At 41.7% G+C, this 19552-nt stretch overlaps 1 protein-coding gene across 2 annotated transcripts in view; it reads right to left on the minus strand.

The window, feature by feature from the left end:
• The window catches only part of FAM81A (family with sequence similarity 81 member A), a 75172-nt gene that overhangs the window by 23473 nt on the left and 32147 nt on the right, over positions 1-19552 (minus strand). For both annotated transcript variants that reach the window (XM_032864824.1, XM_032864825.1), the window contains exon 4: positions 9268-9386. In XM_032864824.1, the coding sequence (XP_032720715.1) occupies positions 9268-9386 (119 nt within the window). The remainder of the gene's footprint in view (positions 1-9267; positions 9387-19552) is intronic.

Consider the following 19552-nt stretch of genomic DNA (forward strand, 5'->3'; position numbering starts at 1 on the left):
TAAGACAGCAGACATGGGGCGCCTGGGTGGTTCAGTGAGTTAAGCCTCTGCCTTCAGCTCAGGTCATGGTCTCAAGGTCCTGGGATCAAGCCCCACATGGGGCTCTCTGCTCAGTGGGGAGCCTGCTTCCCCCTCTCTCTCTGCCTGCCTCTCTGCCTACTTGTGATCTCTCTCTGTGTGTCAAATAAATAAATAAAATCTTAAAAAAAAAAAAAAAGACGACAGTAGATACCATAATGGCAGAAGACAAATGCAAAATAAAGACAGAGACACTTTTAGACTTGCAAAGATTAAGAAATGTATTGCCCACACCCTAACCTGAGTCACTAAATCATTTCTTTCATTAGAAAGAAAAGAGTATCCAGGAAGGCCTGGCTGGCTCACTTGGTAAAGTATGTGACTTTTGATCTTTGGATTGTAAATCTAAGCCCCACATTGGGTATAGAGATTACTTAAAAATAAAATCTTAAAAAAAAAAAAAAAAAGCATCCAGAGAATGGAGTGGGATGCACGAAACAATGGCGAACAAACTGAGATTATTGGTAAATTTAATATATCGCATATGCCGAAGAAAGTAAGCTACCAGATCAATTATTCCAACCTTAAAAGTCTTTTCTTGGTACTGACTCACATTTACCTGAAGTTGAACAACTTGTTTAACTCATTTTGTTAAAATGCTATAATCCTTTTTCGAAGTAACAGAAAAAAATTAATGGGACAAATTTTTTGGTAAATATTGACTTAAATACTTAAAATATTTTTAAATATGTTAAACAATCTGAAAAAAACTGCATATATGCATTTATATCTTTTCAGTATTCATAGTACAATATAGACAATTAAGCAATATTATGCCTTGTTCTTCTGTTTTGGAAATCTTTTTGAATGTGAATGCCCAATATTAGAGAAAGTTTGTAGAATCAAGGTATATCACACACTACTGGCAGAAAAATCAATTTTATAAGCTTTTCACAGGACAACTTGGCAGGATATACCCCAAAACATTTCTGTTTTCTTGAAACAGAAATATATTTCCCTGTGCCTTTCGATTTGGTGTTCAGTGAATACAAAGTGGGATAAGTAAAAGGATTTTAGATATTAACCCCGAAGAAACAAAACTGAGGGGGAAAAAAGGCAACTAAATATAATTCTGTATCTGTATAATTCCTATGGTTTAACTTGCTACTATTTTAGAATATAAACCAAAAGTCCTTTAAAATGCCCCAAAAGAAAAAAAAATGCCCCAAAAGTGTTGCTTCCTATCCTCTAACTTCCAGCATCATCTCACACATCTCTGTCCTTTTTCCCCCCTTCATCCACATACACTGATTATATTCCAGGGCTTTGAACTTATCTCACCCCTTCCTACTTCAAGGTCTTGATCCATGCTGTTCTCAGTCTAGAACGTTCATCCCTACCTCTTCACTTGGTTAGTTACTATTCATCCCTCAGAGCTAAACGCACAAGTCACTTCCTTAAGGAAGCCTTCCCAGAGCCCCCAGAGATCAGGCACACACCAATTACACACTTTGGGAATGCCCCATCTATGTCTTTTTCTGAACTTCTTGTAATTAAAACTTTTTATGATAGTTATTTTGGGACTCCAACTTTTGTTTCATAATATAGTCTCATTATTGGTCCATGCCTGGCTCACTTTCTTCAGTTAATTATTTTTAATAACTGCACCCATGAAAGTAAGCATTTTGAATCTTGTGTCATCATTCCCTTGTTTTCCTATTAAGAAAATTAACTACAAGCCATGAAACAGATTTTGAACCATAGAGAACAATCTAATGGTTACCAGAAGGGAGGTGGGGGTGTGTGTGTGAAATAGGTGATGGGGACGACAGAGGGCGCTCTGATGAGCACCAGATGATGTATGGAGTTGCTGAATCACTGTATTGTACACCTGAAACTAACGCAACACAGTATGTTAACTACTGAAATTTAATTGGAATTAAAATTAAATGGAATTTTTTAAAAAGACAATTAATTATATACACACACTTATTTAAGTACATATATATGTAAATCGTATATTAATATATCTTCCCACCTTGTTAGGTACACATTAACAGATTGAAAGAGAAGAATATCTGACTTGAACAGATGCAAAAAACACTTGAGAAAACCCAATACAACTTCATAGATTCTTAATGAATTAGGCATGTAAAAAGACTTAATCTGATACATCTATGTTTAAGGAAAAAGAAAAAAAAAAAAAAAAACTAGAGCAAGGGCACCTGGCTGGCTCAGTCAGTTGAGTGAGCAACTCTTAATTTCAGCTTGAGTCCTGATATCAGGGTCCTGGGATCCAGCCCCAGCCCCTGGTCAGGCTCCACACTCAGTGTGGAGCATGAAGCCTAAGTATGGAGCCTGTGTGGGATTCCCTCTCTCCCTCTCCCTCTGCCCCTCCCCACTGCTTGTGCATTCTCTCTCTCTTTAAGATAAATAAGTAAACTTTAAAACTTAAAAGAACAAAAAACTAGAGCAATTATCATTCCAAATGGAGAAACATAGAAGAATTCCATTAAAGTAAAAACCAAGAGAAAGATGCCCCCAATCACAACTTAACACTGTGTTGGAGGGTTTAGCCATTGCAAAATGACAGGAAAAAGACACGAAGGACAAGGATAAGAAAACAAAAAATAAAATTGTCATTATTTACAGATGACATTTCTATAGAAAACTCTGAATAACTAAAAATATTCAAATCGTAAGTAAAATTAAATAATTGTTTTGCAGTAAGTTTGATGTCTGTCTCCCCTACTAGACAGAATATAAACCGCAAGCAAGAGGGACAATATCTGCCCTTTTCATCACAAAAACCCTTGTGCCCAGTACATTGCTTTGCATGTAGGAGAGGCTCAATAAATATTACTGAATGAATGAACATAAAGATATTTACTAAAAACCACACACTGTGCAAGATCATTGATACATACTACTTCATTTCATCTTCACAAATCATCCCCATTTCACAAATGATGATTAAAAACAACACCTAATACAGTTCTTTTTTTTTTTTGAGTTCTTAATTTTTTATCATATATTATTTAAATCTTATTTGGGGTTATCCGAGGTTTGAATATACCATGAAATAAAAAAAAAGATATAGAAAGGCTTTATTTTCCAATCCAGACACAGCTTTCTGGTTAGAAACTGTCAGGTATCACTACATCAGACCAGTTTTATTATCTCTGCAAAGCTGTTCGAGGGACAGACTAAGTTTGAAAAGTTATTTAGAAAGGCCTCAAAATTATCCTGATGCTCACGGCTCACTAATTTTCACTAGCTATAGCTTGGCTTCAATACGATTTCTCACTTGGAAACACAAATACTACAACATAAATTTCTACTAACACCAAGCAGTAGTTACATAGATTAAATTATGGTACCCCCATGTAGCATGACACTCCATATCCAAGGAAGTAGTGTGTTAGATCTATGTGTATACTGGAAGAAAGCCCACAATATATTGTTATATAGGAGCACGGAAGTTGTATCATCATCATCATTATCATCATCATCATAATATATCACTTTGTAAAATTAAAATCACACTGTTAGGTAATTGTTATGCGCAAATCATACTACTATGATGATGTTATTATCTTGTAACTATGTATGAGAAAAGTCTGAAAGGACAGACAGCAAGCTGCTAACATTAGTTACCTGTAAGGAGTACAACAGAGCAAAGGGCTAGTGAGCTTTCATTTTTATGTTATATACTTCATAGTGTTTCTGACTGTTTATTACCAGCACATTTCACTTTTTTTAAAAAGATTTTATTTATTTACTTGACAGACAGAGATCACAAGTAGGCAGAGAGGCAGGCAGAGAGAGAGGGGGAAGCAGGCTCCCCACTGAGCAGAGAGCCCAATGCTGGGCTCGATCCTAGGACCCTGAGATCATGACCTGAGCCGAAGGCAGAGGCTTAACCCACTGAGCCACCCAGGCGCCCTGTCACTTCTATACTTTTATAAGTAAGGGGACAAAACCGTTCGTGGGGGAGTATGCAGGGTATGATACCAAAGCCTGCCAACAGAAAACACGCACAATGGAATCAACTCCGGTTTTCTTAGGTTAAAAACAAAGTTATCCTTGCTCTCAAATATTTCAGGAAAAAAAACTTACATATGAAAGAATAATAGAGTAAATGAAACAAAATGTTAACACTTGTGAATCTTGCAAATTTTCTGTAGGTTTCAAATTATTTCAAAATAAATAAATAGATAAATAAGACAAAAGGGGGAAACTATATAGTTATCTTGGCTAATATTGAATTAAAAGCATCATTTCTGTCTTTTCCCAAAAAACACTCATAAAAGACAGCCTCAGGGTTCTAAATATAACCGTGTGCATGGCTCAGCAGCTTTTGTTAAACAATAATTCACAATGAAACTGACGAGTTGCCCTTGCCCTATTTTATCCCAAGTTTATATTATAGATGAGCCAATAATGTAGTCATTCCAAAATTTCCCTTTTCAGGTCTTTAGATGTAGCTGTCTCTCAGGTGCAGTTCTCAATTGTGGCCATTGTGTGGCAGAGTAACTTTTCACCTGGTAATCAGATCAATGATGGGGACATGGTCAGAAGCCCAAGAGTCCCAGAGGTCTAGCAACAGACTGACCAGGCAACGTGCTTAAGCAGAATGTTTCTTATAGTTTGTGACATGGTGGCATACTGCACCAAAGGCAGTGACATTTAAAACATTAAGTTGTTCATATTCCATATTATAATTACCTATATATATAATAATTCCTATATATATATACACAGCTAAGCTCTTAAAGGCAGGCAATGATTTAATTGAATCAGAGCATAGAGCAATTTCTATCACAGGGCATCGTCAAAAACAGTAGAGAGGCACCTGGGTGGCACAGTCGGTTAAGTGTCCGACTCTTGGTTTCAGCTCAGGTCATGATCAGGATTGTGAGACCGAGTTCTGAATCAGGCTCCACACTCAGCGTAGAGTCTGCTTAAGAGTCTCTCTCCCTCTACCTGTGCCCCTTCTGCTCGTTCTCTCTCCCCCACGCCGGTAAGAAGATAAATAAAGAAATCTTTAAACACAAACAGTAGAACAATTTACCAGCAATTAATGGAGCCCAAGATCTAGGTGTGTGATACCTGCAGAGGCCACCAGCTTAATAAAAGATCAGGAGGAAAAAAAAGAAAATAAATAAATAAATAATCGATCGATCAGGGAAAGAGTCAAAGAGAGTCCTGCTAAAACTACTGTCCTCACAAGGTGACTGAGCACCAGACCCTTCACATTCCAGGGGAAACAGACATCACTAGAATAACCCAGCCAAGTCACTAAACAAATCAACAACAACAAAAGCAAATGGGGGTAAGGGCTGTCTGTATTCAGGATTGCTATGCTATAATACCTAAAACGTCCAGTCTTCAATAAAAAATTATGAGACACACAAAAACACCAGAAAATGTGAACTAAACATAGAATAAAAGCAGGAAAAGAAACTGCCAGTGAGAGGAAACAGGTGTCAGATTTAATAGACACAGACTTCAAGGCAGCCATAATATATGCAGGATGATCAAAGAAATAGAGAAAACATGCTTTAAGAAGTAAAGGGAGGTATAATAATAATGTCTCATCAAATAGAGAGTATCAACAAAGAGACAGAAATAATTTTTTTAAAGGACCAAATGGACCCTATCAAGAAAGTGAAAAGAAAGCCCTCGAAAAGGGGTAAAACTTCTTCAGCTCAGATAACTGGTAAGAGAACTGAATCTAGAATATATAAAGAACTACTGCTCAATAAGAAGAAGACAATTAATCCACTTAAAAATGGGCAAAGGGGGGCGCCTGGGTGGCTCAGTGGGTTAAAAATGGGCAAAGGATCTGCAAAAACAGTTCTCCAAGGAAGACTTACAAATGACCAATAAGCACGCTGAATAATGTTCAGCACCATTAGTCACTAGGGAAATGCAAATCAAAACCACAAGACGCTACTTCCCACCCATGAGGTTGGCTCTAATCAGAGACAGACAAGTGTTGGTGAGGAAGGGGAGAGATCAGAGCCCTCACATAGGGCTGCTGACACCATAAAATGGTGTAGCCAATTTTGGAAAACAGTCTGTTTTGTTCCTCAAAAAGTTAAATACAGGTGTGCCTGCGTGGCTCAGTAGATGAAGGGTCTGCCTTCGGCTCAGGTCATGATACCTGGGTCCTGGGATCGAGCACCATGTCAGGCTCTCTACTCGGTGGGGAGTCTTCTTCTCCATCCTCCCCACCCCCCAACTTGTGCCCTCTCTCATCTCTTTCTCAAATAAATAAAATCTTTTTAAAAAAGGTTAAATATAGAGTCACCACATTACACAACAATTACACTCTTAGGTATATATATCCAAGAGAAATGAAAACATATGGCCACACAGAAACTTGTATATGAATGTTGGTGGCAGCATTATTTATAAGAGCCTAAGATTTTTAATCTGATGATGTCCAATTTATTTTTTCCTGTGCACCTGGACTTGTTTACCTTGAGGGAACTTGGGTATCTGCCTCTGTGTGCAGCCACTTCTCCTCTAGGGCTCTGATGCCAGGAAAACAGACCTTGTAGGGGAAAGCGGAAGTGGCCACTGAGTACTAGAAAAAATGATTCAGCAGGCCAAGTAACAGACCAGCTGCTCCAGTGGGAACGGGAATGCTGAACTCCCTTAGCTCCACTTCAGGAGGGAACGGGAAACCCTCTGAGAAAGTCCTGTTCAGAAGGTGCCGCTCCTAGTGGGGTAAGGGTGTCTCTCCCCTCCACATAGAAGCATGGGGGAAGCTGCAGGTCCTGCTTCCTATCATGATGTGGCATCACCCATGGATCCACAAACACTGGAAAATAAAACCTAAAACAAGATAGCAGACTAGAAATTGAAGACTACTACTTAAAAAGTTCATATTCCTGAGGCATCTGGGTGGGAGAGTCAGTTGAGCATCCGACTCTTGGCTTTGGCTCTGGTTGTGAGAGCTCTGGTCCTGCTCTCAGGGTCGTGAGATAAAGCCCTGTGCCGAGCCCTGCATGGGGCTCTGCACTTAGCACGGAGTCTGCTTAAGATTCTCTCTCCCTCTCCCTCTTCCCCTCCCCTTGCTCACCTGTGCTTTCTCTCACTTTCTCTCTCTCAAATGAATAAATAAATCTTAAAAAAAAAAAAAGTTTAGGGATGCCCGGGTGGTTCAGTCAGTTAAGACTTCACCTTTGGCTCAGGTCATTTCCCAGGGTCCTAGGATCAAGTCCTGCATCGGGCTCCCTGCTTGCAGGGAACCTGCCTCTCCCTTTCCCTCTGCTACCCGCCCCCCCCCCCACCAACTGCTTGTGCTCTCTCACTCTCTGTCTCAAGTAAATAAACAAAAAAAAACTTAAAAAAAAAAAAAAAGTTATACTCTTCCAATTCAATGCAAGAAAGCCAAAACTTCGCCAACAAATTCCTTTCTCAGAAGCTGATTTCAACAATCAGTCTCATTAGCATTCCAGGGGAAAGACTAGTAGAACCACAGAAAAAGGAAAAATAGGAGGTTTTCATAACAAATGTTCATGATAGTTTCAGAGTAAATAAAGTATTTATTACAGAGAAGGAAACTGCTGGGTAGAGAAGTTAGTAAGAAACTGCATAGGAAAAATGTAAAATTCCTGAAAATATTTCAAGGTCATCTCTCAATTTTGTAATTGGAACCAGCTTCATGAGTCTGTTTTCATGGCTGCTGCCCTTGTGATAATAAGCACTCCCGCGGGTTATGTGTTCACTCCGCGCCATGCCCTGTGCTAGGCCTCGTCCATATGTTGCCCCACTTAATCTTCATCTGCAGCTAGAGTGCACACACAGGTCCTCAAGAGTTTTCCAGAAGTCCCTGCTCTGCCCTGTAGCTCTGAAGCCCTTCTAACCCCTCACTCTTCTGGGAGGTGTTGCAGAACGCGGTTGCTTTTAAGCCAATCTCCACACAAAGGATTCAAGTTTTTCAGTCCTATTACAGAGGTTTTCTAGATTACTGATTCATCCAAACCAATATTAATTATCTACTGTTTTCCAGAGACTGTTCCATGCATGCACATTACAAAAATAAAAGATATGGTACTCGCCCCAAGACGGTGAAGAAAACAGAGAGATTCAATAGAACAAAATGCTAGGGGAGCTCAGGAGAGTGGGCAATCATGGAAGACGTCCTGAAGGAGGTGATATTTAAGCTGAACTTGAAAGGCTGACTAGACATTAGAAAAAAGGGGGGAAAGGTATGCTGAGTGCAAGAACAGCATGTGCAAAGATACACAGATAGGAGAGCATGGCCCAGTCAGGAAATAACAAATAGCAGATCACTGCTGAAAGGTTCAGTGCCAGGGGTAAGAGAGATAAGGAGGTCAGTGGGATTCATCACCAAGGGTCATGCTAAGAAGACTGGAGCTGACTCAAATGAGAATAGAAAACCACACAACTAGGCCTACATCCAATTCACAGTTCTCTGCTACGAGACTGATGTTCACCCACCAGGCCCGGACACACATGCCCCACATTCAAGGTTCTTCACATGCTGTCCGCACAAATACCCCCGACACCGCCTCCTCTACCCCATACAGGCTTTGGATCTTGTGGGTCCTGATCTTTCTTCCATCCAACCCTTTACAGACCACCTGCATTTTCATCTCAGCCTGATTTGAAATGCTGATTGGCTCCACAGCTCCCGTGTAGACTTGTACTTGATGTTTAACAGCAGCAGAGGGCAGAAGAGGCCCATGAATATTTTTGAGTTCCTGCATTTCCAACAAGTTCTCGGGTGACTCCAGTGCCGCTGGCCCACAGAGCACGCTTTCAGTTGTGGAACAGCCTCTTGCGTACTATCTGAGGTCAAAGATCTCTTTTTCTAAATTTCTAATCTGTGGCAGACCAATATTTTCAGAAAATAAAATAAAAATAAATTACAAGGAAAATGAAAAATTTAAGAGACACACAAAATAGAAGTCTCAACTTTGTCTTATTGGAGTCAATAAATACAATATTTCAAAGGCCAAATTACACAGGTTGGCCGCGCTCTCCCATCATTTCCTTCCCCGAACACAACTCCAATTGCAGCAACATAAGAAATCATGGCATGCTCATAATCAGGTGTAAGCTCTACCTGCGATTTTACTGGCAAAGGAGGGGCTGTACTAGAAGAATGCGAAGAATTTGTTCTGGGGCTTTGTGAATATATACTTTGTGAAATGGAGCTGATGTAAGACAGCTTTTGACAGACAGAGTCCCACACATCCGACCACCTACCTTGCCACTCTTCCCCGCAGGTCTCCCAAACCTGAGAGCTGACGCATCTCCAAGGTCTTTAAGGCGGAATTCGTTCCATAGCTGATGTTGTCCCGGGCCCGGATCTGCTCCTGCAGTACCTGAGCAACACAAAAAACCACCAAGAAGGTTGTCTGAGATGTACGTGCTGCCAAAAAAGCATTTTCTATTTTTGGCAAAAATAAGACCATTTAACTCCATTCATAGGAGGCTTCTTTTTAACAGCCACAGGATATATATGTGTACAGAGAACCAGGGGCTCAGAGAGACCTCAGAGCTCTCACACAGACCCAGTCCCTTCATCTGCTACTAAAAACCCTGAGACTTCGGGCACCTGGGTGGCTCAGTCGGTTAAGCGTCTACCTTTAGCTTGAGTCATGATCCCAGAGTCCTGGAACTGAGCCCTGCATCAGGTTCCCTGCTGCACCTCCCCCGCCTTTAGCCACTCCTCTTGCTTGTGCTCTCTTGCTCTCTCAAAGAAATAAATAACATCTTAAAAAAAAACAAAAACAAAAAACCTGAGACTTGGATGTCAGGTGACTTGGTGGAGCCCACCACCCCCCAACTCCCCCGTGCTGCTGCAGGACGGGGCAAAGGTCAGACTAGAACTCAGACCCTGGACATTTGCTCTACAGTTCAGAGCTCTTTATACCAACCAGGCTATTTTTCAATAGTCACTGCTTTAAGTGAACACTCCCTAAATCTACCAAGAAGCAATAAATGAAGAGCAAGCAGAGACAGGGATGGGCAGGGGTTGTCAGACAAACAGGTCCAAATTCAGCTCCTCTCGCTGTGTGGCGATCCTGGGCAAGTGTGCAAAGTTCTAGCTTCCTTTTCCTCATCGGTTCATAGTAATGGTGATTGTACTCTTCAGGGCACGGTGAACGTTACATGAGCTAATGCATAGGAAGCACTTGCAATGCCCAGCGTGCCCCAAAGACAGCAAATGCTTATCTCCTTCTAGTACTTATCTGAGAACAGTACTGGTGCTGCAAAGGCAGAATGATGTCTCTTAGATAAGCATTAAATGAAAGGAGAGCTGCTTGAACACCAGGTGGCCCAGCGGAAGCACGGCCTCGTGGGACATCCATACTGGGAATGCCTCTAAGGAGTGGTGGCAATGCAGATGGGGAGGTCACCCTGTTGTTTACTGAGCATGGACCAGAAAGAGGAGCCTGGTGCTGCCCTGCACAGTGCCATGCGCCAAAGCAAATCCATACTCTCAGGAGCCCCGTGTGACAGGACAGGACCGAGGCATAAGCAGCTGCTCCGCTACAAAGTCCCACGGACGGAAGTGATCAGCCAGCACTGACCCAGCAACCAGGCTCCAGAACCTACACTGTAACACATGCTGCCTTGCTGCCCGCCCAGAATAGGAAAGAGATTGGTCTGAAGCACGACAGACAGACGGACGGATAGACTGGAGAACCCGAGTCCTAGGTCGCAGGAGACCTCACAAAAGCACAAGTTATATCCGACATTTCTTCTATTTCCTTGTTCTTTCGTGCATGCCTTCCTTCCTGTCCTGCCCTTCTCCACTTTTATTCCGCCCCTCAGGCCACCCTCACCGCCACCACTTTCCCTCCCCTTTGCAAAGAAGAAGCTCTTGATTTCTTGTATCTTTTCCCTTTCAACCATTTAATCATGTTCATCTACTTGATTAATGTCAGCTTCATACTTTTACATTCTTCTTGCTTCCTTTTGGGTCTACTCGCTCTTCTAGAAATTTCCCAAGATGAGCATTGAGTTCCTTTATTTAGATGATGTCTTCCTTCAGAATGAAGACTTGACTTAGAACAGTATTTGCTGTGTCCTCAGGTTGGGTGTGAAGTGCTTTCCTTCTTACGGTTTTCAGCTCTGAATTCCTCTTTGATCTAAAGATATTGAGGTATCTAGGGATTGGAGTTGTGTTTTTTCATTGTCAAGCAGTTAAGTTTTTTGGTCATTTTTCTCACTTATTTCTACATTACTGGCTGAGGATCAAAAATATGGTCTGTGATATATTTAGTTTTTTTAATATATTAGAATTTGCTTTGTGACACATGTTACTAAATGTTGCACGCAAAAAACTACTGAAGGAACAAACGGTTCAATATTGTCTATTAGATTGAGTTTGCTGATTCCACTACTCACTCTCTCTAGATTTTATTTATTTTTGGTAGATCTCTCCATCTGTGAAAGACGGTTTATGAATTCTCCCCTTGTAAAATATTTTCATCAAGGTCTCCTTACATTTTTAACACTTTTCATCTTATGTCTTTAGCTGCCATCTTATTTGGCACATACAGATTTGTGATCAAAGTGGCCTGACCATTACACGATCACCTTCTCTTCTGATGTAGTGCTCATAATGCTGTTTCTTTTCACCTAATATTAACATTGCAACTATGCTGTGTAAATAATAGGGCAAACACCTGCTTGGTCTAACTGTACACCGGGCACTATTCTGCACTCTGTAGGCATGTTCACCCATTTAATCCTCACATAGTACCCTCTGAAACAGGTGCCATTATTACCTCCGTTTCACAGGAGGTGAAATCTCTAAGATATTAAGTAGCTTGCCCAAAGCCACCGTCAGTAAGCATCTGAACTGGGATTTGAACTGGGGACTCTGGCTCCACAGACTGCTGTCAATCATGACACTGCCCTTGGCTTGTGTTTTCCTTCAACGTTTCATCTCACTTTATATAGATAATTTATGTTGCTTCTTGTTGCTTCCTCACTCCTTTTCCTTATTTTGACCAGCTTAATCAGGTTACCATTCATCGTCCTCCCTCCCCTTGTGAACTGGGGAATGTTCATGGCCATTGCTATTCCATGAATGGTTCCCTTCCCTTCTCCACGTCCATAACCACACACGTCCACCCCAGGCTCTGCTCCTGCGTGGCTCCCCTCTCCTCCGCGTGAGACACTCAACACACCTCATGCCCACCCTTCTTCAACCTCCAACCCAGATGGCTTATTGGGAAGGATTTTACTTTTCTTCCCCAAATCAGCTTTGCTAAAATAACTCAGGACTTCTAGTTGGGTTATAATTAGAATTTTCCTTGTAAAATGTCACTTCTATTTCAACAATTTTTTCTCTTTCTTTCAGTGGTTCTGTTACCCAGTCCCAGGCATCCTTCAATATCCATTTACATGAAATACTACAGGTCTTGTGGATCACTGACTACCTTTGTGCTTCTCCTTTTCATTTTCTCCTACCTTAGGGTCTCTGTGTAAATCCCTAACACTTTCCTCAGATCAGGCGTTTGGATGAAGACGGAATTCCTGCCAAGTTGACAACCTTCCTTCTCTCACCCTGGAGGGTGGGGATCAATTGAAAGGGTATGGAATTCTTGACTTCAAGGACTTTCCTCCCAGTGAACTTAGAGGCTGACCAGTCTGGTGCTTTTTCCTCTGTACATTTCTCAGCTCCTTATACTTAGAAGTTTGTAAGATTTTGTTCTTCTATTTTGGAGTTCAGTTTTACCAGGATGTAGCTAATTGTGGATTTTTTTTTTTTTTATTTCAATTCTACCTGGAAGTCAGTGAAATCTTCAACCTGTAGTCTCAGATTATTCTCCTATGTAGCTATTGTTTCTTCTCCATCTGTTTCTTTGTCTCCTTCTGGAACTCCATTATTCACATGCCCTAGATCTGTCCCCCAGTCTTCTATCTTTCCCCTCATGGTTTCTCTTTGTATTTGACTCTGATGTCCGAACATCTCTTCTATTGTGCCTTGTGGGCAACTAATTCAATTCATGAAAGTAATCATTCACTGACTTTTAAAAGTTTAAGTTCGAGGGAGAAATTTTATGCTGTACCCAGATCTTCTAAGCGTCCTGTGTTAGTCAGCTGGGGCTACAAGAACAAAATGCCACAGACTGAGTGGCCTATGAACCACAAAGATCTATTCGAAGTTCTAAGACTGGGAAATCTGGTCTGTTCCCGGGGGATGGGTGGGGAGGCCTTTCCTTGGCTTGCAGATGGCTGTGTGCCTTCCTTCTCACTGTGTCCTCACAGTGGAAAAACAAAGCACATGAGCAAGCAAACAAATAAAAAGCAGAAATAGACCCGTAAGTAAAGACCAAACTGATGGTTGCCACCGGGGAGGGGTGGGGGATGGGCAAAAGGGGATGAAGGGGAGTGGGAGGCACAGGCTTCCAGGTACGGAATGAGGATGTCAGGAAAATAAAAGGCACAGCCTTGAGAATACAGTCAATGACACTGTAATAGCACTGCGTGGTGACAGTGGGTAGCCACACTTGTGGTGCACACAGCACAACATAGAGACTTGGGCACAGATGTATCTAAGTTGTTTCTGTGCTGCCTTTTCTCAACTATTCTTTTTTAAGTATGCAGACAACTGCACTCACATACATTTTTTAGGATTTTCAAACTCCCTGGTAAAAAGCAGAAATTAGCAATGGGAGGCCTTTGTGTCTTCCTTATTGGAAACCAGTTGGAGCCTGTATAGATGAGAGTAACAGTAATATGGAATATTTCACTGAAAGGAATTTGGAACTGCTAGACCTGTTATTTGCTATAGTTTCCAGCTTTTTCTGAATGAAGAAAGCTCTATTAAGAAGAATGCAAACCAGCTACAATACCTGTGAATGACAAAACGTTAGTCATCTGAACACATTCTTGTAAGAAAACTTCAGATCTGACTAATCTGGTTCTGACACTCTCCCACTGATGAAAAGGCGCTGGTGTTCCCTTTTCATAGGAAGTAACACTTATTCGTTACAGTTTATAGAAAGTATTTTTTATATGTAATGCTTCAAACCTTTATTGTAACACTCAAGACCAGGGGTTCTTAAGCATTTTTAGGGTGCATAAGAATCCCCAGGTGGCGGGGCACCTGGGTGGCTCAGTGGGTTAAAGTCTCTGCCTTCAGCTCGGGTCATGATCCCAGCGTCCTGGGATCGAGCCCCACATCGGGCTCCCTGCTCAGTGGAGAGACTGCTTCTCCCTCTCCCTCTGCCTGCTGCTCTACCTACTTGTGTTCTCTGTATCTCTGACAAATAAATAAACAAAATCTTGAAAGGAAAAATGACAAAGGCTATAACCAATCTTACTTCGTCTGAGTTGTCTCTCAATCAAGAAATCACTAAGCAAATAAAATGAACAGCAACCCACAAAAGCGGTGTTAAAAATAATTAACATAGATTTTAAAAGTTTCGATCTTTCCAGTAAACAAAGAAACAGAAAATAAAAGTCATACTGTGATAATTCACCACTGTAGTGTGCTGATAATGGGGGACACTCTGCAAGTGTGGGGACAGGGGGTCTATGGGAAATCTATGCTTTCTGCTCAATTTTGCTATGAACTTAAACTTCTAATAAAATCAACTGAAAATTAAGACTTAAAAAATCATATTGTTTCTCTTTTGTTAAAAAAGTAAATATTTTTAATTTATAATACTAAAATGTATGTCAAGATTAAAAATGGACAGCTGGCCCTTCCTGATACATCTTTCTGGGACATCATCCATCCAAACAGATGCACAATGTTCATAATGTTTGATCCAGGGACTCTAGCTCCTGAAATTAATCTTAAAGGAAATAATAACAAAGCTGACAAAAATGGATACACAAAGCTATCTTCCTAGTAATATATACCCAGTATTTTCTAAGGTATCTATCGCAATAAATTCATGGAAAATGTTTAAAAATAAGAGAAAATGTGTACAATTTAATACCAAACAAAAAGAAAGGGTACAAAATAAATAAACAGCACAATTTCAGCAGAATATAAGATATATAAAATAACAGAATATTAACGTGTTGCCATTCTCTAGAGGGGGACTATGTTTGCTTCCTCTTTTTTTATATTTTCCACGAAGGCCTTACATTGTTTCTATAACCTGCAAAAAAGTATGTGTGAGTGTGTGTGTTTTAATGCTTAAAAATAAGAAAAGCCCATTTAACTTTCACAATCCCTAAGCAGATGAATAAGATACTGTATTAGAAGTGCTTTCTTTGAATAATATGGAAAAGAATTACATCAAAACTTAATGCAATATTCATGTTACTGAAAAGTTACATAAAAATAGAAGGTATCAGAGAATTCTCTGATAAAGCCTTGGAAAAACAAACCCTCTCTACAGCCAGTAATGTTCCCTAATATGCCATTTTGGAACAATGTATCAAAGTGATGTATTTACTTCAAAAAGGTTACATTCCTACCCTATCATGGACATTCCATTATTGTCAGTCCAACTCAAGAGACTTATTTATTTATTTATTTATTTATTTATTTGACACAGAGAGAGAGAGAGAGATAGTGAGAGAGGGCACAAGCAGGGGGAGCAGCAGGCAGAGGGAAAGGGAGAAGCAAGCCCGCTATTGAGTAAGGAGAGGGATGTGTGGCTCAATTCCAGGACTGGGGGATCATGACCTGAGCCAAAGGCAGATGTTTAACCAACTTAAACCACCCATGTGTCCCAAGAGACTATTTTTTTGCGTGTCCATCATGTGCTGTGCCCCAGGCCTGCCTTCAGGGAGGGAGCTCAGCGGGGCAACAGCAGACTGTAGAGTGATAAGCCCATAGAATAAAACCACACAATAATGTTTCACAGAGTAAAGAGACACTTGGAAAAAGTGATTCCCAAATCTTCATTTATTTATTCTAAGATATGACCTATCTTTACAAAATCTCCCTTCCCAAAGACAATAGGAAATGGCATTCCCCTATGAGTGCTGCAGCACTACACCTCACTGTCTACCCAAAAGTGATATGGATCCAGGCCCACCCCCAGCCCTCGCCCACCCAGAGAAGCTAATATTGCCTAGGAATGGCCTGGAAAGAAACAGCTCTGCTTGTTTCTCCTCCAACTCTTCCCAGATTTGTGAGGACTTGGAAAAGAAAGTGTAAGTCCAGTATCACCTAGAGAAAGGCCCAGCTACAACAGGGCCGGCCTCATAAGACAGTATCCTCTACATGCCTTTTCATCTTCACAACAGGACTTAAAACTTCACAGAGCTCCAGCTTCACATCAAACTGTCTTCTGGGCATTTCCATGTGGACATACAAGGGAGGGGTCCCTAAAATTTGCCACATCCTAAACAAAGTCTCTCTGCATCCTATGTACCAGAAGTCCTGTCAGGTCTACCTCCAAAACAGATCCAGAACCCACCCACTTCTCCCCATCTCTACTGTGACTCCCCTCATCCTAAACACCTTGGCCCTCTCCTGCCATGGCAGCCCCCAACCCATCTCCCTGCCTCCATTCTTGCTCCCCTATAACCCCTATCTTTTTTTTTTTAAGATTTTATTTATTTATTTGACAGAGATCACAAGTAGGCAGAGAGGCAGGCAGCAAGAGAGGAGGAAGCAGGCCCCCCGCTGAGCAGAGAGCCCAATGTGGGACTTGATCCGAGGACCCTGGGATCATGACCTGAGCTGAAGGCAGAGGCTTTAGCCCACTGAGCCACCCAGGTGCCTCCACCCCCATAACCCCTTCTCCATGCAGTAGCCAGAGTGATTTTTTTTTTTAAAGGTTTTTATTTATTTATTTATTTGTCAGAGTGAGAGAGAGAGAGTGCACAAGCAGGCAGAGCGGCAGGCAGAGGCAGAGGGAGTAGCAGCCTCCCCACCGAGCAAGGAGCCCGATGTGGGACTCGATCCCAGGATCCTGGGATCATGACCCAAGCTGAAGGCGGCGGCTCAACCGACTGAGCCACCCAGGTGTCCCAGAAAGTGATCTTTTTGAAACACAAATCAGTCTGTAAGCAACAGGAGGGCAAGGGGTTTTATCTGTTTCATTCACTAATGTTTCCCCAGCACCAAGTGTTTGAATTAAGTTCATTTGCTTAAAATTAAATAATGGCTCCCCATTTCCAAACTCCAAACTCCCCAACATAACTTCTAAGGCTAAAGATCTGGTCCTATTCCCACAAACCCCACCCGCCTGCCTCACTAATTCCATGGCACTCCAATCCCATTGGTCCTTTTTCTGCTCAGCAAATACGCCAAGTTTCTTTCTGCTTATGGCCTTGGTATATGCAGCTTCCTCTCTTTGGAATGTTCTCTGCCCTGTGTGTCTCCTCCCCGCCACCCCGCCACCCCGCCACCCCGCCACCTTGGTTTGGCTGGCCCCTTCCATGACTTAAATCTCAGTTCACACGTTGCCCAGCCCACCCTCCTCCTGAAAGAGCCCCACAAACACTCTCCTCTAAATTATCTTACCAGAGCACTGGACTGAGGCAGAAATTACCTTGGTTACTTAGTGTTTACTGGCTATAAACCCTACTACTAGAATGTGCAGCAGGCCTGAGAGCAGGGCCTTGCCTGTCTAGTCACTACTAGAGCCCCAGTACTCCTAACAATGCCTGGCTCCCAACAGAGATCAATTAACTTAGCTCCGTGTTCTAGGACTTGGTCTTCCACATTCAAGTCTTAGAGATTATATTTAGCCAGGGCCCGGAGGTGGTTAGGTCCTCAAAGATGGACTCGGACAAGCTAAAATGTATTAGTGGCAAAGGCACACAGCGGAACACCAATTTTTTTTTATTAACACTAAAAAACCTCTATCAGCAGAACTGAACGAATACTCAAACTGCATTCAATTCACTGTCTTCTCCCCCTGGTGTCAAGTCACATGACAAGCCATATCTAGTGGGTAGACTAAAAACAAAATGAATTTTGATAGTGGGATGATTAATCATATGTCAAGTTGACCAAGCCAAGGGATGCTCAGATCCAGTCCTTTGAGAGCCATAATAGAAGAGAAAGGAGGAGGAAGGTGGCATGCCCCTTCTGCCTAAGCAGGGACATCTATCCTCTGCCCTTAGCACTTTCGTGCTCGGGACTTCAGACTTGGACTCAAGTCTGCACTATCAGCTCTCTGGCTCGCAGGCCTCAGGACTATACCACCGGTTATCTTGGGTCTCCAGCTTGCGGATGGCAGATGGTAGGCCTTTTCAGCCTCCATAACCATGTGAGCCAATACCTAATAGTAAATAAGTAAATAACCCATTGGTTCTGTTTCTCTGGGGAACCCCGACTAATACAGATGATAACATGAAAGTCCCTCTGCTGATAAACCTGTTCCAATGGGACAAAAACACAGCTGCAGGCTGAAATTCCCTGTTTAGCCAAAACATATGAAGTCTGGCAGCCTAGACTCTCTGCTGACAGTGTCAGGTGCACACTGAACCAAGCTCCCATCTGTGCATCCAACTACACATTAACATGACTGTCCATACCGCTGCTGTGACATGCTAAAAGGTCCATTTGCAAATTATTAAACTAGCAAAGTATGTGCAGTCGAATCAATAGGTGAGGGCTTGACACAGTTTCCCATATCCTCACTAGGTCAAAGCCACCCCAAGCCAGACACACTCTGAAGCCTAAGCACATGGAAACCAGGAGTATGTCTGCTGATTTCAACCAGCAAGGGAGCACAGCCTGGTTTCCCAAAGTCTAAAGACAGTGAAAACCTTCAGCAGACATGGGGGTCTCAACCACTTCCCAAGCCATCCAAGTGGCATGGAAGGGGAAGCTTACCACCAACAAAAGGGCCATGGACTGCTTATCAGGAATCAGCCTCCGGAGATTGAGAAAAGCTTAGATTAAAGACAGTGTGGATAATCTAGACATGTATAATTCATAGTTGACCACATTACCTCTTCTAAATTTATAATGATGACAATTATCTGTGGAATGTTTCCAAGGAATAAATAATTGATAACATACTCCACATCAGAAGGCAAACTGCCAGTGGGAGACAATGGGTGGGGATGCATTAAAACAATAGATTCTTTCATTTGACATTTATCAAGCACCTACTGTGTAGTAGCACACAAGAGTCATCTGTTTTGACACTGGAGTCTGCTGACCAAATATGGGCAATAACTATAGGGTTTTGGAAGGGCCAGGATCCCCAGAACCTTTGATTATGAAACATCTTTTGAGCTCCTACTATGCACTAGACAACAGAAAAATGAAGATTCAGTTCCAGCTCTTGGGGATCACACAGTCTGTGGTTGGACAAGACACTTTACTTTTCTTCCTGTGTGCTGTGATTAGAGCTACATGACAGAAAATCAGGAAGACTTATCAAGGTAAGTTCACCAAGATACAGTATTAAGATATCTCAATTTGAAGAGCTCTATTAGGAGTCTGGAGATGGCTACAGTTTTAGTTTTGTGATACAAAATCATCTACAGGGACAGATTTTAACAAAACAAATACCCAGTAAAACTTTATTTATTGAACTGAAAAACAAATGTAAACCAGTAATAAGAATAATTTTTAAATCAGGCAATTCACTGAAGA

The sequence above is a fragment of the Lontra canadensis genome, unplaced genomic scaffold (genome assembly GCF_010015895.1).
Source record: "Lontra canadensis isolate GAN:19392208 unplaced genomic scaffold, GSC_riverotter_1.0 scaffold28, whole genome shotgun sequence".
NCBI lineage: Eukaryota > Metazoa > Chordata > Mammalia > Carnivora > Mustelidae > Lontra > Lontra canadensis.